The sequence below is a fragment of the Amia ocellicauda genome, chromosome 2 (assembly GCF_036373705.1).
Source record: "Amia ocellicauda isolate fAmiCal2 chromosome 2, fAmiCal2.hap1, whole genome shotgun sequence".
NCBI classification, from domain to species: Eukaryota; Metazoa; Chordata; class Actinopteri; order Amiiformes; family Amiidae; genus Amia; species Amia ocellicauda.
Window position 1 is genome coordinate 5,336,779 of NC_089851.1, and position 23,427 is coordinate 5,360,205.

Consider the following 23,427-nt stretch of genomic DNA (forward strand, 5'->3'; position numbering starts at 1 on the left):
AGGTACCTCAATGATTTCATTTCAGTCATTTTCTTTTCTTTTTTTCTGTTTATTCCTAAGTTCTGTCTCTCTAGACAGGATTGTCTGTGACAAAAACAAACCATATACCATCTGGGACGACAAAACAATGCTGCAAAACCTTGGAGGAAACTTAAGACTGTTACACACAATTTACCTTCCTCAAGGGATTATTCTTTTTCTATTCCTTTTTTTTTTTTTTTTTGCTGAAAGCGAGTGCTTAACAGAATAACGGTAAACGTGTCTTTTACGGAAACTAACGGGTGTCACTAGAACACGGAGGGGGACGGAAGAAAAGATGGCAACAGGACTATATTTTTTTTATAAGCAGACTGGTATCTACGAGGGGGTTGGTTAAGCATTTTTTTCAGAGGGGGTAAAAGGAAAGAAAACAAAAAGAATAGCGAACACAGCAAAACGTTGAGGTGGGACTTTGCAGCATCTGGACAAAAAATAAAACATTTTGTTAGGTACGGAACTACTTCTCAGGTAACCGGTCTCATGGGGCAGCGCTTGTGAGGCGGGGATGTTGTCAACCGCAACCATTTACGTAAGGAGAGGGCCAGCACATCCACTCGGTGGGCGGGGCTGACGGCGGGGCGGGCGCGGGAGGGCGGGCTCATCAGACATCGTTCAAAAGTCACTTAAAAGGCCGACGTTGCCGAGGTTCACGGCAGAGACTCGAGTGGTAGGTGCCCAAGCAAAAGACGGAGGAAGACCATGGTGAAGGAATACGGATGTGCGTTCGTGTGTCTTGTATATTGGCGTGTATGTGTGCGTGTATGTGTTTGGTTAGGTCTATGATACACAGTCTATGTAAGTTATTATGGACTTGATCGACGATCTTATTTGACGTGTCCAAGTTTCTTTATTTAATCGGTGTAACTTTGGGACAGCAGGAGCAAAGGGCCCGGAACATCCTTTCATTTGAGACCGGACTCAGTCCACGGGAGATTTTGGGGGGAGAGGATTTTTGTCCATCCACCTCGCGAGGTCCCTGTGGTTTCACCTAACTGGGCCAAACTGAGCTATGAACACAGAGGCCCTGCTTTGTAGTGAGGTTCACATAGAGTAACGGGCTGGATGAGTAGTTTACTTTAAATTCAGGTTTCAGAGGTTGTGAGTGGCAACTCTTTCTCCTTACTCAAACCACAAGGATTAATTTTGTCTTAAAGTGGTGCATATTCTTTATATATTATAACATATTTAAGTATGCCATAACTTCTTACAGTCAGTGAATGTCCCTAATGCTGCTGTTTCAACTCAAAGATGAATTTATATATATATATATATAAATATATATATATAATTTTATTATTTTTCTTTTCTTTTTTTTTGCAAAACATGCAACATTCAGAAGATAACGCATACACATGCAAACACACACAAACCGAAATTACGTGGCTTCCGAGGTAAGAAAAAAAAAAAAAAAAAAAAAAAAAAAAAAAAAAACACGACAAACTATAAAGTTCATGACCACAGACCACCTCAAACCAGAAATACCTCAGATTTTTTCTACGTGTATCAGTTTTATTATATATTTTGTTAGTTGTGTTGTCTTGTAGTAAGTATATTTTAATGTACGTTGGCTTTTATGACAAGGGAGTTTTGAGAAAAAATAAAGTTCCAAAATCTTTTAGGAAGTGCTACCATTTTATGTTGTATAAAACAAAAGATAAAACATAATGTAAATAACTGTGTACAGTTGTAGAATACTGCCTATATAAAGTACCTGGGCATTATTCGTGATCTGATCTGGCTGTTTCCACATCTACTATTTTTGTCTGTTACATACAGGGACAATAAACCTTCCCCCCGCCCCCGACACTTTTACATCTGTAACTAAATGTATACGAACTTTTGCCTAATTTGTTTCAACAATAATATTCTAGAAACAGACACTGGCGCGTACAGTTGAAAGAATTAACTGTCCGATTGGTTTTGTACAAAGTAGAGATTTGTTTTCTGTTCTTCAAAAATCTTGTATATGGAAAGTAATCTGTCCGATGAAAATACTCAAAGAATAACCTTGTTTGCATGGCTGTCGACATGGACAAAGTAGGGTTGTCCCTCCTTTGTCATTTCCTTTTTGGATGCCGGATTGGAAAGCATTCACTTGGTATATAAATGTCTCTGAAAATCAAAGTATTCCAGACTGGAGCTGTTTATAATATTTTAAGTATCTTAAGCATAGTTATATTTATATTGAAATGTAGTGCATCTTTGGATTTATGGAGATGAAGTGAAAGGTTTAGTGTCCCTGCTTATGTGCTCTGTTTCAGCGTTTTCTTCACACATCGACTAAAGGATACTTTACAGCAGTTGCTTTTTCAAAATAATATTCCCTCCTAAGAGCTTTAAGTTATTGTTCATGGTGCCATATATTATCTAGAGGTTTCACTTTTCTACTTGCAGTGTCAGACCTCTGTGTAATTGGAACCATACGGACTGAAATGATGAGTGCTGATGCTCTCCGTGAAGAAGGTACACAAATGTGACTTTGGGCTTTTTATTTTTTATTGTCTTGAATCATGCATCGGTGTTAGTAGTGACGATTTAACAAGACCGGCGGGCGAGCGATCTATCCGGCACCGTTGGACCGGAGTTTGAAGTGCAGTGTGAAATGGGTAGACAGGTTTCAGACTCTGAAAAGGTACGCCATTTTGTCTCTTCCACGTACGACCTGGAAATGAAATGAAAATGGACTCAAGGTGCCGTGTTTGTAGGGCAGTTTGCTTCAGATACAGATATCTCCACAAGTCCGTTGACTCACTTGGACGGTTGTCCGTTTCAAGTCGGTTAATTGGAATCGTTGAATCGATTTCAGATTTTTGGGTACGGGACCCTTTTGACCTTCACTTAATCTTTCCATTCAACCCCGATTTGTGTCCTGATGAATAATCTCCAAAAGGTCTCGAGAGGACATAATAAAGAGAGAGGATGGTTTTGTGTTGTACTTGCACTCGGGTACAGAAGGACTTGGCAAGCAATGTAGCAAGCAATATCAACAGCAATAGTTTTAAGGCATGTATAATTTGTCTGTTTTCAGGTTAAACAAAATTAATTCTTAGGTACTGTAAATGGTCCTAAAGCAATCAACCAAATCGTGTTTCTAAAGACCAAGATATGCTGTGCTGTGCTGTCAAACCTAAAGGTAGTCATTCGGCACAAAGTCCGTAGGTCTTTGATATGCTTGTGGTCCTGTTATTGAAGAGTTAAGTGATAGGAGTGGGGGCGTCGTGGTTGATTTTATTTGACCTTCTCTTTGTTTGGTTTAAGCTTCATTTGCTCAACTCAGTCCACGCAGAACTGGTTCGTCTCGTATACTAAAATGCCTTTGAAAGCAGAACCTAACTCAAATTATCTAACGATGCTTCGGATGCTAAGCAAGCTATTGGCCACTTAGACGGAAGCTAACCAAAGTTGTTCTTCATTGCTTTTTGTAGGGTAGGACATTCTACATCGTGCTTGTTTTCAGTTTAGGCCCTTGATAGATTAACTGGTTTAATTAACTTTAAGCCTGTTTGTTTTAGGTACTGACTACTGCCAGCACATGGGAATATCGAGAGTAGACAATCTATGAATCAACCAAATTATGACATGAAATACGTTCTTAGCCGATGCCAATGGAGTGGCCGACGACTTGCGACATCCAGGAAATGATTAACGAATTCAGAAAGTGTGCGAGAGGTTGTCTGTTGCTACTCTGCGCACCGCCTACAGTGTGTGGTTTTGTAAATGTTTACAGACCCTTTCCAAATAACATAAAATATCAATGGAGAGCCTGTTGGGAAATGAATCTCGCCAAAATGACGAATTTTGATTTTTAGTACAAGAACAAAAATGCTTTCCACTAGTTTCTTAAACCAGGTGTAATCTTTTGTCCATCGTTTTATAAGTAGGAGCTTTTCAGATTGGAATGGTATTCTTTCGGTTTGCTATGAAATTGACAGAATAAAGGTATTTTATGTTAAGTGTACTCAATGGAATAATATTTGTGTTGAATACAATTTAGCGTTCAGTTGTGTGTGGTGTGGGGTGATGACTGGCAGTGAAGTACCAAGGAAGAGATTAATTTGAGGACTTTTACATTGTAGCACAACTTTGTTAAATAGTTTTTTTTTTAATGAAGTCAGTGAAGACCTGGAAAGGAATCATGTTTCACATTAAAGTCAGTTGGTCAGTATTATATTGAATGCAGTTTAGATTTTGAAAAATATGCAATACTTATACAAGCGCTCTTGGATTCGTATTACATGCTGGCTTATTTTATCCAGTGGAACTTCTCGCATCATGTGTGCTAGTTTTTATGCCTCCGTTATGATATTTTAATAATTAAGGTGCCAAGCTGATGAGAATGAATTGCAAATTGGTCTTGGGGGGGGGGGCACAGAAAAATATCTGACAAGCATTTTTGTTGCTCTTCCATTTCCTGAATCACTTATAAACGGCCAGGACAGGCATTTAAGAAATAGTTAATCTTGTTTAGAATCATTTTTAAAACAAAGATCACCTTCAGATTTTCCAAATGGATGTATTAGCTTTAATGTAGTAATCCAATAGATTACAGAGACGAACCATGATGAGTTTCTGATGCGTAATCACAAAGTGAAGTCCCAGAGTCGGCCCAGGAGATCAGATGTGTGTGGCATCAGTACATCATTATTTAAAATATCTATACGTCTGTCTATCTATAAAAACAGACGAGGCTTTCTGGCAGAATTAAAGGGGTGTTCTGATGTTGTGCCTTTTTCTTTTTTCTTCAATTCTGTTAAAGCAACTGCTGTGAGCCCTATTGTTTGTGTTGCAGTACCCGACAAAAAAAAAAAAAAAAGACAAAAAAAAGTTTATAAATAAAATTTTAAATATGTGGCCAGCTGTAATTTCTGGATGCAGTCAGAGATCCAGGTATTTCAGGAACCAATTACCTCAAACCTCATGTGAAACAGTGTTGCTAGCTGGATACTCCTTGATACCACAAAATGTACACTATAAACACAAACAGGAAACCTCTTTGTACTAGTGTAACGTGTCTAATGAACCCTGTGACAAGTTAGAAACCTCTCTCTTTTTAGGAATCCCTCCACTGTTATTACATGCAACGAAATGGTATTGTGCTATAATGTTTCAAGTGACTTCTCTTTCTCTTCTTTCTGTTTTGGTTTACATAAAGATAAAACATACCAGTGTCTGCAACCGTGATACCATGGCAGAATAAAATGGGATGGTTGAGGCTGATAAGGTTCTCTGTAGGTCATGTATGTAACATTTATCTGCTTTGTGTTCGATCACGTTCTCCAAACCATTAAGCTGTGACAAACCCTTTAAAATAAAATACAAGGAACTATAATGGATGAGTTTCAGTGGTGTTCAGTGACCATGAACACTAATGTTCTTATTTTGTTTGCGTTTAATATTCCAAATACTTTATTTTGAATTATGAAATGGTAGCAACAGTTTTAAGAGTTCATAGATGACTTTAAATCAGTTTTTTAAAGTAAAGAATGACGGTGCTGCTACATAGGAAAATCTCCCCATAGCGAAGTATTAACTATTTGGACAATGATGAAAATAGAGTTCAAAAGTATTAAATAGATTCTGAAAGTGTCGTTGTGCATTCCGGCAAGGCTAAATTTGGTGTAGAAGGGAGATTTCAACGCTTTAGCATCTGCTGCTAAAGCTTTCTTTAATTTCAGTATTAGTATTTAAATATGTATTTTTTTATACTACGATATTTTTAAGCTCTTATTTATTATGAGACTTCTTGCCTTAACCAGACGTTAAACACACTTCAGCCCCTTCTCTGTTGAGTTTGTGCAGGGGTTGTGTGTTCATGGGGGGCAGGGGGGGGTGAAGCTCCGTACCATTATAGTTTTATATAATCATTACCTCATGTTTGGTTTTGTTTTGTTTCCCAGATCAGTGTTCAGGTTATGTGTCAAACTTGATTGACTACCTGGGCTCTCCGCAGCCCTAGCTCAAGAAGTATTAAGACCTCCCTTAGTGGGAATACTATGGACTATGAATGCCAACGGCTCAAGAAATGTCAAAATATCCTCGTTCTCCCGAGGAAGATGGTTACTGAAGTCTTGCTTGTTACTCTTCGCTTTCCTACCTGCTCGAGTTATACACAATACCATTTCCTTGCTGGCGAATTATGTCAACACTACAGAGTTCATAAAACAATGGCTTAATTGTGTGTATATGTATGTGTATACATATATAAACACTCTCACTATCGCTGTATAAATAAAAACACGAACTTTCCAATAAGTAATTTAACCATGGTTTTCAATGTTTAATGTTCGATTTAAAAAGGAGAATTCAGTGTGAATTGGCACGTGTTTAATTCCAAAATTACTTCCTTGGGGGGAGGGCGGGGAAAGGAGGAAGAATAAAAAAAGAGAGGGTTTTCTTTGTCTGGTGGTCATACTCAAGTGCTGTTTCTATACCAGGATATGTGAAATGTAAATGTTGTAGGTTATATTTCACTATTGTAGCTAAATTGTAGAACAGAGATGGCTTGTACTACTGATTTTAACATAAATATACTAAAAAGTACCCTGTAAAAGACAAAAAAAAAAAAAAAAATGTATACAGAGAGTTAAGCTTGTTGCTGTAACCCCTTTTTTTGGACTGAAGAGTATGTATAAAAAAAACAAAACTAAACAAAAAAAGTTTTATATATATATACATATATATATGAAATGCCCTGGAAAAACAACCAACCATTGTATCGCCGTTATAAAATGAGGACATTTTTTGAACGATCATTGTAACATAGTTCATTAATTTGCAGTGGATTATTGTTCATTTTTACTGTGGTAATTTTAGAACTGAGTATCGAGAGTTTGAATTAGATTTGACTAGTTTTGGGGTGTTGTTGTTTCAGCTCTCTACACTGGGTGCCAGAATAAACCAGTATGAATGTAGTATTTGCCCGGTGTGAAGCAACTACACCCCAATGGTTAGGGAAAAAAATACTAGAAAGGATTATTTCAAGTTTATCTTTTTGTATATGAAAATAAACAATAAAATACTGATAAACCATTCAACAATCTCTGTCCAGTCATGTATCGCTCTGCCCTAGGAATACGTTACACACTTTCTCACTCAAGTGTATTGGTATTGTTGTAATACGGCACTGTCATGTGGCGGTTTTATCTGTGATTGTTGTTGTACCAGTGATTGGGCATGTGAAATCATTTTACTAGGAGCTGCTTTCCTTCACAAACTGGGACACATTTTGGTTGTTAAGTCTCCCTTTCATGACCTTGAGACTTCATGAAAAGATTAAAGAAGCGTTATTGCCAATCTTCTGTATTGAAAAATATTCATAGTTTAAAGAATGATGCTAAACCTCACTTACTGTAAGGATCATCGAACCGACAGCAGCCTGCCCGGAATGAACGTCTCTATTTTTAAGGAGTTGATTTAATTATTTAAATAAATTGATCGATGCGGTCCGAACCGACTGCTAATGCAGCGATAAAGTAGAAGTGACAACTACACGTCTGTCCTTTGTAACTCGGGCTGAACTTGGCTAAAGCTTTTACTCAAGTGCCGTGTGATGATAATGAGGGATTTTATGACTGGCCCGGCGGCAGACTGCCTGGTGTCCTACAGGAGGGCCTGGACTGGGGCCTAACGGTTCAGCTCAGAGCCCCCGGGGGGCGGTGGGGAGCGGTGGGTGGCTGGAGCCAGGCCTCCAGGGGCAGGTGAGTGGAGGTGAGGGCAGGTGGCAGCTGGGGCAACTGTGGAGGAGCAATGGAGAGAATACATGTGGAGGCAAGTAGGAACTGAGCTTGCAGCGGCCTCTGCAAATGTGTGTCTGGGTAGTTTTTTGTGTTCATGTTTTGTGTGTGTGTGTATAGGGGATATTGTATGTGTCCCTTGCTGAATGTGGTTGTACTTTCTTGATCACTTGTAGCTGTGTTGTGTTGTAGTACACATGGTTTACACCGTAAAGATTCATGAATTGTCTGTGATCAGTGTTTCTGAGTGACTGGTCCGTTCAGAAATAGAGGATCGCTTTAATTAAAACATTTTGCCACATTCAAAAATTCCAATAAGGACATAACTCTAGCTTTACCTATTATTTATGTATAGAATGAGATTATCAATTTACGAGCATTCTATTGAGTTCTTTATACTCAATACATTTAATTTCCAATTCATGTTAATACTATTTTGCACTGTGCGTGTCCCTGCATGATTCAGATTCCAGACATAAACACAAAGTAGAAATACCCCAAATAAGGACAGATCTTTGTTTATATTCACAGATTCAATAGAAAATTACCATATGATTCAATCGCAATAACGTACAAGTCTAAAAGCTTTATCTGAGTGTGACTGATGAACATAAATGATGTTTAAAGGCTGCATGCGAGAACCCGGGGATTGTGTGTGTCTGTATGAATGAGTGTGTAGGTCTGAGGTCAGTTCTCATTCAATGTTTATAATCTGCAAGTTTGAAAATTGAATTTTGTCAGAAGAATTCAACCTTGACAATCCATAGACAAGGTTTTGAGAATCTATGCAGCAAAGACTCCGATATTCGTGGTGCAGCTGGAGAAGTCGGGGCAACATTTAGCTGGAAATGGGTTGGCTACAAATGGTGCTCATAAACTGGACTCTAAGGTGCACTGGTACACTACACAAATAAAGATCTTGTGAAGAACAATGGAAATGTGCTTTCATGGCTGCTTTGGTTTATCCCTGTAGACTCAGGATAGTGTGCCTGTGAGGAGTAAAGCTCAGACGCAACGCCTGTGTCCATCTATTGTGAAAATGTGTCGTCATTGATTGTCAAAAGGATGTTATAATGGAAACAGCCCTCTGATTTGCTCTCAAACTCCTCTCCTCCTTCCTCGGAAACCTTACTTCCCAGGTTATCCTCCTGTCCAGGATTTTTTACACTACACTACTTGGAGGTCCTCCTAAAACTAGACATGGGGTTTTCAAACCCGTCCTGGAGTACCCCCTGCCCTGCTGGTTTTTGTTTCAGCCGAGGTTTTAATTACTTAATTTAATGGTATATTGCTTTGTTAGATCAATTAAGTGTTCAATTAAGACCTCGATTGGAACAAAAACCAGCAGGGCAGCGGGTACTCCAGCAATGGTTTGAAAACCCCTGAACGACACGGAATGACTTTGCCCACAAAATGAACTATACTACTTAAAGGAAGACCACTTAATGCATCACATTCTATATATCTATTTAAAGTGACCCAATCTATTGTATTCAAATAAACTTCTTGAGAACTGGGTTGTTTTTATTATTTTTCCCACCTCCTGTATCATAAATGGAAAGCAATGCAGGTCCTGCTGTACACGTGTCTTCTCTGTGATGCACTGGCCCGTCTCTAGATGGCAGTCCCCATCTTTGGCGCAAGTGGGAGTTTGCAGGACTTCCTCGTTATTTAAGCACTCAGGGGCGGTAACAGTGCTGTCCTGGTCAGAGCTCATCTCTAGCCGTTACTGTGTGTAAACCCCAGGCAAGATGGCGTCCAGAGTGCGCTGGTTTCGCTCCAGGTTTGTGGGGGGGTTCGTCCTGGGCGCCGCTGTGAGCGCGGCCTCATGCGTCACTTGCGTCAAACTGTACCTGCAGGACATCCGGGACACGGAGAGCCCCGAACACAGCGGTAAGAGACCAAGAGAGCCGGGTTACACATGCACATTATAACCCAACACACACACACATGTTCCCAGTTCATCCATTGTTATACGTAACTTCCGGGTTGATTCTGTAATCCACGGTTTGTAATATAGCCCCGCATTTGCATTGCTGCTGCTGGGACACTGCAGGCTACACGCGTCAGGACTACTCCAGCTTCCGCTGCTAGTTTGAAATGCACTTCATCCTATTTCATATTTTCCTGGAACAGTGATACTGGCGAACGACTTTCCTAAATAGGACACCAGTTTTAGTGACTACTGTTGCACGTTTTTGTTTCCTCTCTCTAATGTAACATTAATGCTACTTTGTATTAAATGTTGCAGCAGCACGATGCATGCATTCATTCACCAGAGCAAAGCAGGGCTGTGAAATACTCGGTTTGTCAGGGAAATGACAGTTTTCTTTTTGTGTGTGCCAGAGGAACCGGCCTACACAGACTTGGGACGGTTTGGGTTTCCTTTGACTGGGGCAGAAATAAGACAATACACCAGCCATGCATTATCCTATGACCAGGTCAAGAGGACACCCAGGTGGGTGGCTGAGCACCTGTCCAAAGAGAAATTATTAGGTAAGTGTGGGTCAAACTGAGCTCCTTTCCCCCTATTTCATGAACCCCCAAAAGTCCCCTTTTATGGGATCCACTGCTGTATGGTATTTAAGACCTCACTCAATCAATGTAAGTACTATCGACTTTGCCACACAAGATGCTGCCTTGTTTTAACACACAACTGTGATTCAAAACACACAAACTCCAGCACCTTTAATTGACATAATGTTGGTTTTAGTTACCAGTTAAGGATGCTGGGACATTGTACTCAATATCCATAAATAACACAGTGTAACATATATAAATTTGTTCCTGGGTAGTAAGTGTTATTTCCTAATTGCTTATGCCTCAAAACTAAAGAAAATGGCTATTATTCCCCACAAACTGCTTTTGTGACCATGACCGTGATATTTTGAAATGTAACTATTTCCAATGAGAAAACGGTTTAATTTGTGTCTTTTTGTTCACATAAATTAAAAAACAACAACATATGAATCCAAATTAACATTTATACTAAAGTAATAAAAAAATGACTACAAAAGATTTTGAAGTGAGTAGTTTTTCAAGATTTAAGATTATACTGTAAATCACTTTCACAAATCAGCCCCCAAATGACAGAGAGAAACTCCTCACTTCTAAATCTTTTGTAGTCATTTTTGTATTACTTTAGTATAAATGTTAATTTGGATTCATATGTTGTTGTTTTTTAATTTATGTGAACGAAAAGACACAAATTTGCTCGTTTTCTCATTGGAAATAGTTAAATTTCAAAATATCACTGTCCTGGTCACAAAAGCCAACTTTGTGGGGAATAATAGCCATTTTCTATACTTGTGAGGCATAAGCAATTAGGAAATAACACTTACTACCCAGGAACAAAAATTGTGTTACATAGTGTAATTATTCCAAATGAATTGTGTCTTATTCCGGTAGAATAGTTGCAAGTGAAAATATGCTTCTCTAGTCTCTATATTGTGAACTGAAACAGTATGGAAACTGAACGGTATTCCTGCTTGCACCCCCAGGGAAAGCCGACCGAAAACACTGCAAGTTCAAGCCAGACCCCCGTGTGCCCGCTCTCTTCACAGCGGTGAATGAGGACTACCTGCACAGCGGCTGGTCACGGGGACACATGGCACCTGCAGGCGACAACAAGCATTCAGAGGTACTTCATTATTACAGGTCTCATGATTTTAAACATACATGTAGAAGTATACCTGATGCAGACTCACAGGAAGGTCATTGAGAACCCCATAACGGGTTACTTTACCACTGATCCTGTGTGATTCAGTTATAGTCAGTCAGTTGTCTATTGTTGTTTTATTCCTTCATTTATTTACTTTAGTTTTTTCAGTGTATCAATAGTAATTTCTTAACCTGCTTTTTATCCGTCTTAATTCCAACAGCAGTCCATGATGGAAACATTTTACCTGTCTAATATTGTACCACAGAACTTTGAAAACAACGCTGGCTTCTGGAACAGGTAGGACAATTCTAGAAATCTGCGTTGAGGGTCTTTTGTCCTTAAGATGTGTGAAATGTAGTCTTCAACTGGAAACAAAATCGTGAAAAATAAAATATGGATTTGGTGTCATGGTTTGTATGTTACCTACAACATTATTTTTTCTTCATATGACAGAACAGACAAGTTTTTTTGTTTGTTTGTTTTTTTTGCCTTTCCTGCATGGTGAATCCCAATGATTTTATTTGAATTCAGCAACAAGCATCTTTTTGTTTTTCTCTTTCTTTCTTCATTCACAGGCTGGAAATGTACTGCAGAGAGCTCACCAAAAGATTTGACGATGTCTGGATTGTTTCAGGGCCTTTAGCTTTGCCTGAGGTGGGGCCTGATGGGAAGAAAACTGTTTCATACAAGGTAAAGATTATTCTGCTGCTTCTCTCCATACTACTACTAATATTAATAATAATAGAAATTCATTCTTCCAATTCTTTAGATCAGAGATTAACACTCAAATGAAGCTAGGCAGAGATCAAGCTATGTGAACTGTGCACTAGGTGGTAGTGTTGGACCAAAAAAAACTATATTGTGGTAAAATAAACATTAACAACATAAGAAAGTGTCCAATCGAGAGGAGGCCATTCGCCCCATCATGCTCGTTTGGTGTCCATTAATACAGTGAGGGAAAAAAGTATTTGATCCCCTGCTGATTTTGTACGTTTGCCCACTGACAAAGAAATGATCAGTCTATCATTTTAATGGTAGGTGTATTTTAACAGTGAGAGACAGAATAACAGCAAAAAAATCCAGAAAAACGCATTTCAAAAAAGTTATACATTGATTTGCATGTTAATGAGGGAAATAAGTATTTGACCCCTTCGACTTAGTACTTGGTGGCAAAACCCTTGTTGGCAATCACAGAGGTCAGACGTTTCTTGTAGTTGGCCACCAGGTTTGCACACATCTCAGGAGGGATTTTGTCCCACTCCTCTTTGCAGATCCTCTCCAAGTCATTAAGGTTTCGAGGTTGACGTTTGGCAACTCGAACCTTCAGCTCCCTCCACAGATTTTCTGTGGGATTAAGGTCTGGAGACTGGCTAGGCCACTCCAGGACCTTAATGTGCTTCTTCTTGAGCCACTCCTTTGTTGCCTTGGCTGTGTGTTTCGGGTCATTGTCATGCTGGAATACCCATCCACGACCCATTTTCAATGCCCTGGCTGAGGGAAGGAGGTTCTCACCCAAGATTTGACGGTACATGGGCCCGTCCATCGTCCCTTTGATGCGGTGCAGTTGTCCTGTCCCCTTAGCAGAAAAACACCCCCAAAGCATAATGTTTCCACCTCCATGATTGATGGTGGGGATGGTGTTCTTGGGGTCATTCCTCCTCCTCCAAACACGGCGAGTTGAGTTGATGCCAAAGAGCTTGATTTTGGTCTCATCTGACCACAACACTTTCACCCAGTTCTCCTCTGAATCATTCAGATGTTCATTGGCAAACTTCAGATGGGCCTGTACATGTGCTTTCTTGAGCAGCAGGACCTTGCGGGCGCTGCAGGATTTCAGTCCTTCACGGCGTAGTGTGTTACCAATTGTTTTCTTGGTGACTATGGTCCCACTGCCTTGAGATCATTAACAAGATCCTCCCGTGTAGTTCTGGGCTGATTCCTCACCGTTCTCATGATCATTGAAACTCCACGAGGTGAGATCTTGCATGGAGCCCCAGACCGAGGGAGACTGACAGTTATTTTGTGTTTCTTCCATTTGCGAATAATCGCACCAGCTGTTGTCACCTTCTCCCCAAGCTGCTTGGCGATGGTCTTGTAGCCCATTCCAGCCTTGTGTAGGTCTACAATCTTGTCCCCGACATCCTTGGACAGCTCTTTGGTCTTGGCCATGGTGGAGAGTTTGGAATCTGATTGATTGATTGCTGCTGTGGACAGGTGTCTTTTATACAGGTAACGAGCTGAGATTAGGAGCACTCCCTTTAAGAGAGTCTCAGCTCGTTACCTGTATAATAGACACCTGGGAGCCAGAAATCTTGCTGATTGATAGGGGGTCAAATACTTATTTCACTCATTAACATGCAAATCAATTTATAACTTTTTTGAAATGCGTTTTTCTGGATTTTTTTGTTGTTATTCTGTCTCTCACTATTAAAATACACCTACCTTTAAAATTATACACTGATCATTTCTTTGTCAGTGGGCAAACGTACAAAATCAGCAGGGGATCAAATACTTTTTTCCCTCACTGTAACTGAGTTATCCAAGGATCCTATCCAGTCTGTTTTTAAATGTTCCCAAATTGTCTCTTCAGCCACATCGCTGGGGAGTTTGTTCAGATTGTGACGCCTCTCTGTGTGAAGAAGTGTCTCCTGTTTTCTGTCTTGAATGCCTTGAAGCCCAATTTCCAATTGTGTCCCCGGGTGCGTGTGTCCCTGCTGATCTGGAAAAGCTCCTCTGGTGATCGATGCCTTTCATGATTTTGAAGACTTGAATCAAGTCCCCACGTGGTCTCCTCTGTTCCAGGGTGAAAAGGTTCAGTTCCTCAGTCTCTCAGTAGGACATTCCCTTCAGACCTGGAATAAGTCTGGTTGCTCTCCTCTGAACTGCCTCTAGAGCAGCGATATCTTTCTTGAAGTGTGGAGCCCAGAACTGTCCACAGTATCCAGATGAGCTCTAACTAGTGCATTGTACAGTCTGAACATCACTGCCCTTGTTCTCAATTCTACACTTTTGACAATATACCCTAGCATTGTGTTTGCCTTTTTTATTGCTTCCCCACATTGTTTGGATGGAGAAAGTGAGGAGTCCACGTAGACTCCTAGGTCTTTCTCATGCGTTACTTCATCTAGTTCTGTTCCTCCCATAGTGTAATTATAGTGGACATTTTTGTTACCTGCATGTATTACCTTGCACTTGTCCACATTGAATTTCATCTGCCAGGTGTCGGCCCACGACTGAATATTATCTAAGTCCCTCTGAATAGCCTGTGCTGCCGAGATTGTATCTGCTGAGCCACCTATTTTAGTATCATCTGCAAATTTGACAAGTTTGCTTACTATCCCAGAGTCCAGATCATTAATATAGATTAGAAAAAGCACAGGCCCTAGTACTGATCCCTGTGGAACTCCACTAACAATCTCACTCCAGTTAGAAGCGACTCCTCTAATCGACACCCTCTGTTTCCTAGACATCAACCAGTTCATAATCCATCTACTTACATTACCCTGAATGCCTACAGCTTCCAATTTGAGGATCAGTCTTTGGTGTGGAACCTTATCAAAAGCTTTCTGAAAATCAAAGTATATCATATCATATGCTTTCACATGATCTACAGCTGCAGTTACATGTTCAAAGAACTCCAATAAATTAGATGAACTTGAGGGGACTACTGTAAGTAACAGTATCTCTAAAGAGGTCAGTTGTTTTCATGTCAATAGTACACAATGCTTTTGCAGAATGAAAATAATGCAATCATGCATTTTTTAAGAAATTGGAGTACCGTAAAATCAATCTCCGTGAGAACATGCATTGTGTAAAAGTCAGCGCTGCTTGTTCAGTGTGAGATTAGTAACTCCCGAGCACTTTAATCACCACAGCAATACGAGCAGCACGGAATAATCATTGCGATAGGATTGTGCTCAAATCCCCTTCCGTTGCTCCGTCACAATGGATGACAGCGGCATGTTTGCGGGATATTATATCATTAAACCACATTGATGTCAACAGAGAGAGAGCCGCAGGATGAAACGATTTATCCACGTGAACAATACCGGCGTATAACAGAATTACACCTTCTTTTAGTAGATTATGATTCATGCAAAGCTCTTTAATACAGTATTAATCCTGCGTTTCAATTAAAATGAATCCGTTGTGGAATTGTGATGCAAGGTACACGAGTGTGGAACTGTTTCAGATGTGGCACTCAATTCTCCTGCAGCAGCATTGTACACGGTTAGAACATAAGAACATAAGAGAGTGTCCAATCGAGAGGAGGCCATTCACCCCATCGTGCTTGTTTGGTTTCCATTAATAACTAAGTAATCCAAGGATCCTATCCAGTCTGTTTTTGAATGTTCCCAAATTGTCTCTTCAGCCACATCGTTGGGGAGTTTGTTCATATTGTGATGCCTCTCTATGTGAAGAAGTGTCTTCTATTTTCTGTCTTGAATGCCTTGAAGCCCAATTTCCATTTGTGTTCCCGGGTGCGTGTGTCCCTGCTGATCTGGAAAAGCTCCTCTGGTTTGATGTGGTCGATGCCTTTCATGATTTTGAAGACTTGGATCAAGTCCCCACGTAGTCTCCTCTGTTCCAGGGTGAAAAGGTTCAGGTCCTCAGTCTATCAGTAGGACATTCCCTTCAGACCTGGAATAAGTCTGGTTGCTCTCCTCTGAACTGCCTCTAGAGCAGCGATATCTTTCTTGAAGTGTGGAGCCCAGAACTGTCCACAGTATCCAGATGAGCTCTAACTAGTGCATTGTACAGTCTGAACATCACTGCCCTTGTTCTCAATTCTACACTTTTGACAATATACCCTAGCATTGTGTTTGCCTTTTTTATTGCTTCCCCACACTGTTTGGATGGAGAAAGTGAGGAGTCCACGTAGACTCCTAGGTCTTTCTCATGCGTTACTTCATCTAGTTCTGTTCCTCTGATAGTGTAATTATAGTGGACATTTTTGTTACCTGCCTGTAATACCTTGCACTTGTCCACATTGAATTTCATCTGCCAGGTGTCGGCCCACGACTGAATATTATCCAATTGTCGCTATTGAACAGTACAGTTACACACTGTAATACACTGTTAGTTTTCCGTTTGGCTACGTGCAAACAGGAAGCCCTAGTTGTGTCAGGCGGGCAAGGAAGAGTCTTCGAAACTCATCCCCCGGAAAAGAAACGCATCTCGACCTTCTGAAAAAACAAGTCAGCCATAAACGCACATTATTCTGGGTTAACCTTTTTCCTGCTCATGCCCAGAGGATTTGTTGCCCTGTCAGTATGAGGAAGTCTACGGCGAAAAGATGATGTTTATTAATCTGGAATGAATTCTATTATTTTCTGTAAGCCATCTGGGGAGAAACGCATTTTGGTGCCCTCTCTGTTGCTGCCAAGGCGATGTGTAGAGTATAATAACAGCCACACTCAGCGGGGACCACTTGCACAGCTTCCCTTGTGCGCCTCCGATGTGTGTCTCCGGCTAAATCATCACGGACAGCTGCCATGGCATCCTACCTGTCACGATCACGGGCTTAATACGCAGGCCTGTTGACTTTGTTTACTCTGAATTAAAGCGTGTTTTCGTACGACAGTGCTCTCAGCGTGACCGGCAGGCCTTAATGCTTTTCAGAGAAACTGCTTAAACACCAAGCAGACGGACAGAACATTTTAGGGAACCCCACAGATGCCCCTGGCACTGTGCTGTGGAGCTGGCATGGGAGGCGTCTGATTAGAGCCACACCGGCAGGACTGTGGAGAAGGGTATCGCCAGCCTGCAGATCTGGTGTGAGGCTGCATTTTTCCCCTGCAGTTTATTTGTCGTTCGAAACAGAAGATTTCTTTCTAAAATCTTTTTTCCTTCATATCCCATGTCATATGATGTCTAGTTTTTGAATGTTCCCAAATTGTCTCTTCAGCCACATCGCTGGGGAGTTTGTTCAGATTGTGACGCCTCTCTGTGTGAAGAAGTGTCTCCTGTTTTCTGTCTTGAATGCCTTGAAGCCCAATTTCCATTTGTGTCCCCGGGTGCGTGTGTCCCTGCTGATCTGGAAAAGCTCCTCTGGTTTGATGTGGTCGATGCCTTTCATGATTTTGAAGACTTGAAACAAATTCATACATAGTTTATTGTGTTCATGACTTAATACAGAGAGGGGGTGATATATATATGCATCCTGAGGGTTGCCTTGTTTCTGCCAGCACAGAAGGGTGATATTTTGGAGACCTTGGTATCACAGATTGCATAACAAGTCATGATTAAGCTTGGCGATTAACAATTAGGGTGTTAAACTTCAATTGAGAATGTCGTTTTGTGGTACATCGTTGAAAGCACCCAAATTACCCCTTGAACGGGCATGTCTCCTTTCCGCAATAATGGCATATAAGGTGGCAGCTCACTTCACAGAGAAAACTAAATATCGGTAGTAAGAAACCATTTCCAATGTAATTAGACAGTGCCGAGCGCAGCCATCTGGCTGGTGTTTGCCCACTATCGCTAAGTAAATCTCTCATTCTCAATGTTATTAGTGGCAGAAGGGGTTTTGGCTTCTGTGTAAAAGCTGCAATTCCTCTCACCTGAGGCAAATGCAAACATTGTGATTTCTGCAGTTACGGACAGAGGTGAGACGACATTAATGTATTCTTCTGATTAATGTTTAATGTCTTTTTGTTGTAAACTGGCAGCGCCTTATTAAAAATAAATGGTCAAACCTGTAGGAAGTGAATGTCAACATAATTGTTTGTGTTAATCGTGCTTTGCGGTACGTATGTATTTCTGAGCCATTTACCATTTCCTTTTGATTACAGGTGCTCAGTGCTCAAATGTCAAGATATTTCTCTTTTATAAATAGGGGGGGAAAGTGTAGCTCTGTGTCTGAGGGGGAAAATTGCACTAAATGTCACCCTTGCTATAAACAAAATTATATTTTTACACACAAATCCCATACTGTATTAAGTCTTACTGTATTAAATTCTTCTTCACCCCCCTGGGCATTGACTTGGCAGATTAAAATAAGGTTACAAGTGTTATAGCGAGCTTCAGAGACTTGCTGTGACTCTGCTCTTGGCTTTGAGGGTATTGGGTTGTGAGCTTTTGTGATGCCAGACGGGCCGAGTTTGAAAATGAACGATCGGTTTCCTTCTCTGTCCTTGGGAGGTCAGCGTTGCACTTCCCGGCCGATCGCGGTGAAGCAGAAAAACACGCCGGGCTGTGGATTTCTCTATTAATGGATTTATTTAAAGGAAAGGTCCGCCTGTTGTTCTGACTTCCCCCCCATTACGCGCACTCGCGCACTTAAACTCCCACACACACACTTTTCTTCCAGCTCCCCAAGGAGATGTACTTAACAACCGACATGAATGATGAAAAGAGCTCTGATCAAGAAACAAAACTCTCCAATAAGGGCTGAAGCCTGAATTGTACCTTGAGTACGTGGTATTGAATTTGTGTTTGCCTTGTCATGACACAGAAGCATATAGCAATTAGTGTTCCTCCCGGGTAGACGCTATAAACTGCATAATTGGTCTACTTCTCTATAGTTCTGCATGAAATAAATTGATTTCCCACCTACACAATTTTAACTTAAGCACCCACTAACTTTATATGAAGGTTACAGTGGTAAATATGATTCTAATGACTGTAAAATCCATCTAATCTCATGCTGCACACAAGCTATTATAGGGTTAATTATATTGGTTAATTAAAAATGATGGTTCAAATTTTCCAGCAACAGCCATAAACTACTCCTTTGTGTTTGTTAATGATAATGCCTTTTTCTCTGGTGCATCGGGTGTGTTATTTATTGGGTTTCCTGCTTTCTTTTCGTTTCAATGTAGGTGATTGGTCAGGACGACGTCGCTGTCCCCACACACCTCTACAAAGTCGTCCTGGTGCAAAGAAACCAGTCGTCCTTTGCACCCCTAGCACTGGGTGCCTTCGTGGTGCCCAACCGCCCGATTGGCTTCGACCACCCTCTCACCCGGTTCCAGGTGGGCCTCGAGGACCTGGAGAAGATCTCGGGCCTGACCTTCTTCCCCAAGCTCGAGCGACCCGTTCAGAGCCTGTGTGAGGCAGACACGTGCCGATTGATGGACTTCAGGGAATTCACGCTGTACATCACGGGCCGCAAGGTGAGCGGCGCCAGGACTCTGCCCAGGCTGGAGAAGTTCATGTCCGAACTGAAGGAGGCCGGGATCGAGCCCGATGACTATCTGCTCCGGCTGTACGAGGAGAAGAGGAGGGAACTGGGATCGGCGGCTGCCCGTGAGAGCAAGTCAGGATAATGTTTGGAGAGAAGGGCTTCGTCACATAAGACACCGGAGAATCATTTCAAACCCATTTGAATGTGTCCTCTGAGCATCGAGGGAGTGTCGTTTTTGAGTTATAAATAGGTAAATAGGTTTGTGCTGCAGTTCTCCAGAGTATTGGGGTTGTCGTTGTCTCTACTTTAGACATTTACCTCTTTTTTACTTTTTCTTCGTTGCATAATCCAGCTCATTGGGTTTTCCCTGCACTTTTATTAAATTGTTTTAATTGTTTTTAGAAAAGGAGCATTGACTAAGAATCGGGAATAGGTGTGATACAGTATGTTCCCCAGTACAGTATGAACTCCTGTCGTTAGTACTTTCCGTAGGAAGGACTCGTTTTGCCTCATTGATTGATCATTTGCATGCATTTGCATTCCCTGTGGGTGGCTGTGCTAACGACACCACAAGCTGTGATGTGCAATCTCTGTGAAAACCAAGGCCACTCAGCTGTGTAGAGCTGCTCAGATGTGCTTTCAAAACAAACAATTCCTGCTATTTAGGCTTGTGCATAGAAAAGTTAAACCCAGATGTTTTGTGTGGAAGTTTTTTGCTGTGAAAGTGACGTATTACTCGGTGCTTAAGAAGTTACAGAGCTATGACACTGCCACTGGATTTCCAGGCTAATTGAATTCTTCTAATCAATATGTATTACTTGGCCTTCACCCTCACAATGGGCAAGACTCTGCTGGATGTGTAGTAATAGGAATCGATATCTCGGCTGAACTCGGGTCCAGGTCACACGTCAGAATAAAGTCTGGGAACAGCAGTTGTTAGGCTGATTAATGGATATCTAAGTGACACTTTGCCAATTTGAAAGATAAATATTTTACTTAAACAGACAAATAGCAAACAGATTAGGCCCTAAGGTAGATAACAGCCCACTAACAACAAGATTGTGTTGTTGAGGGGACAGTTGTAAAGCCCTTAAGTCGTTGGATAAAGCAACCAGATATGAAAACAACTTTGGCACATTTTTGTTGTGTGATGTAGTTCATTTTAATCAATCAGTATGTGCTTAATTACTTTTTATAGGGAAAGTATATAATTTTTTTATTCTTCTTTTGTTTAAATTCCTGAATCTCATTTCTTTGAATATGGTTTGGAGGAACCCAAGATGCAAAACTTTCATACATGGAGGACAAACCAAAAATATTATAAAAATATTCTGGGCAGAAGTTAATTCTGAGCCAGTCCAAAGTTGAGTGTTTCTGAATGTGATTAGTCTTTACTCTGCTGGAGCAGTGCAAGAAGCATTTTGTAAAACGTTCACAATATGAGGATCTGTTTCTAATGTGTGAGACCTGTAAGAGACATACGTAAACACTTGCACAACAAAGGGAACGTACCAGACATAAATAGGATTTACAGATCGATACGACCTTAAATGACCATATTCGTTTTTTTTTTTTATGCCCACATTTCTTTCTGTCAAACTTTCACTTGTACACAAATCCTTTTCCATTGAGTTTGGGTGTGCTTCACTCTCCCTGTGCGCGCTTTGAAACCATTTCCTTCGTAATAACGGTCTTCCCGTGATCATTACCTCATGCTAAGTTGCAGAGATGTAATCAGTTTAAAGGAGATGACCTTGTTTTTGTAGCACAGACCTGCCATTTACCGCTCTCCTGAGAATCTCTCGAACAGATACTTCCTCTGTCGGTGGGTTAATCGAGTTAGAGCGACGTCTTTCTTTTCGGTCTTCGGCAGGGTGGCAGTGACTCAAAGGGAAGTGCACTCGTGATCATGTTTGTTAACCGACTAAATCCTTCCGGAGAAACACCTGGTCGTCTGCTTTCTTTAGTTGCAGGACGTTAGTATTCACTGAATGGGCAATTATCGGTGGCTGCCATCCATACTGTGATCAATGCGTCATTTCCAGCCCATGTTCAGGTTTTTTATGCTGTACAGATTCCTGTGATTTGTGCTTACTGTCGTACTGGAGTCATTTCATGCCATTTCCCTATCTGTGGACATTTCTGAGTTTAATTTGAGTTAAAGGACGGATTGTAACGGTGCCGCCTGTAAAGATATATTAATGTACGTCTCCTGTGTAGCTTGGTAAGGTTTAGTGAGTTGCCTTTATTGATTTGAATGCATCCCCTTATAAATATTGATTGTAGTATGCCTGGGTAAAACCACAGACAAGCTTTGGAAAATGAACGGTGAAGTATAGTGTGCTCCCGGAAAGCAAATACAACTAAATGCATGGTAAAACTAACCTTATTGTGCAACTTTAGTACAACGTTATTGTAGGTAGAGGTAGTCTATATAATCTATATAGAGATAAACCTGTTCATTATAACCATCCCTTGAAATATAAGCCAATTCATATTTTACAGTGTTCCTTCCTGCCATTTCACGGGGAGAACTCAAAGCTCAGTGTTCGGGAGGTAAACTGGTTATTCCACAATAGTGATGGAGTAAAAGGAGAGCATTTTTTGTTTGTTTGTTTGTTTTGTTTTAAACATTTCGACAACAGTAAACCATTTTGTGCCATAAAATGACATCATGTAACATCTTGTGAATTGCATTAAAGAGACTAATGAACTGAAAGTCAGCGATACGTTTCTGTGTGTCGAACAGATCCCAGAATTGTGAGATGTTAAAAAAGAGGGACATCAAATGCATTAATTTACTGTTAATGTGACAACTTTGAAAGTCTGTACAACACTTTCCTGGTAAAGGCAGGAATGGTTTATTACTAATTTCATCAGAAGTATTGAATTCCGTTTTCCCATCAGTCCATTTGGTAGTTGTTTCCCATTACATATTCACATTGGTAACCACATCAATTAGGAAAACGTCCTTTTACATTTTACCTTGGTTTACCATCATTCATGAACACTAATGGAAATAGCCTGTGTAACCATTGAAATCTCTGAATCAGTTCACAGAAGATGGGAAGATGAAATTGTACACTTTGCAGGCATGACATGGGAAAGAGAAGCTGTAGATCAAAGCCAGCGGAAACATCTTGTGGAGCCTCATCCAGCAGAGGATCAATATGGGCTGATGGTGATGAATATGCAGATAAGCCAGATAATAAGTTGTTTGTGGAAGTGGTACTGGCATTGTTCATTCGTCCAGTTAATCTGTTTACAGCAGCAGCAGTGACAAGAAGACAATCGTACACCGAGGAAACAGACACAATTGTCAAATCCCTGATGCGGTCTCATCACAATGACTGAAATCAAATCACATAAGCGTGTGTCATTTCCTCTACCTGCAATTACATAATATGTTAATACACACTGTCAGTTGCAGGAAATGATTCTGATTGATTCAAAATCCACTCGGCACCTTCAGCGTGGCTTGGGGGGGGTGGCTGCTTTTTTCTCCATCGTACGGTGAAATGGGGATAAGTTCTTGGAAAACTACGCTATTCATTTCACAGACATCTGAAATGCTCGCCCACATGAGCTCTGTATGCTTGTGTGTGCATGAATGACTGTCGCTTATTTACAGGAGTTAGTGTTGCATTTAAAGGCTGACATCATCAGACTAATGGTATTCATGTCTCGATTAGATGTCGGTCTTTGTGTTTGTTTATATTTAGAAGTCTGCAGCAAAGCCGACGTTTATTGATATCTTTATGCAGATCAATCCCATATTTCGCGCCCCACCCCTTTTCTATTTGTTTTAAACCATTTCGATTCCCCGTCTCACTCTAAATCACCGACCTCTCGGAGATGAACCTTGT

At 40.8% G+C, this 23,427-nt stretch overlaps 1 protein-coding gene across 1 annotated transcript; it reads left to right on the forward strand.

Annotated features, from left to right (window-relative positions):
- The first annotated feature begins 9,466 nt into the window (after positions 1 to 9,466).
- On the forward strand, positions 9,467 to 22,280 carry exog (exo/endonuclease G). The gene is made up of 6 exons (XM_066716651.1): positions 9,467 to 9,665; positions 10,119 to 10,268; positions 11,273 to 11,412; positions 11,654 to 11,730; positions 12,009 to 12,123; positions 19,257 to 22,280. The coding sequence occupies exons 1-6, from the start codon at positions 9,524 to 9,526 to the stop codon at positions 19,701 to 19,703; spliced, it is 1,071 nt and encodes a 356-aa protein (XP_066572748.1). The 5' UTR covers positions 9,467 to 9,523; the 3' UTR covers positions 19,704 to 22,280.
- The last annotated feature ends 1,147 nt before the right edge of the window (positions 22,281 to 23,427 follow it).

Excerpts from the sequence above, each read along its gene's own strand:
- exog (XM_066716651.1), top strand. The coding sequence starts at position 9,524 with ATGGCGTCCAGAGTGCGCTGGTTTCGCTCCAGGTTTGTGGGGGGGTTC. Across the intron at positions 11,413-11,653 it reads GCGACAACAAGCATTCAGAG|CAGTCCATGATGGAAACATT; the intron begins GTACTTCATTAT and ends TAATTCCAACAG. Across the intron at positions 12,124-19,256 it reads AGAAAACTGTTTCATACAAG|GTGATTGGTCAGGACGACGT; the intron begins GTAAAGATTATT and ends GTTTCAATGTAG.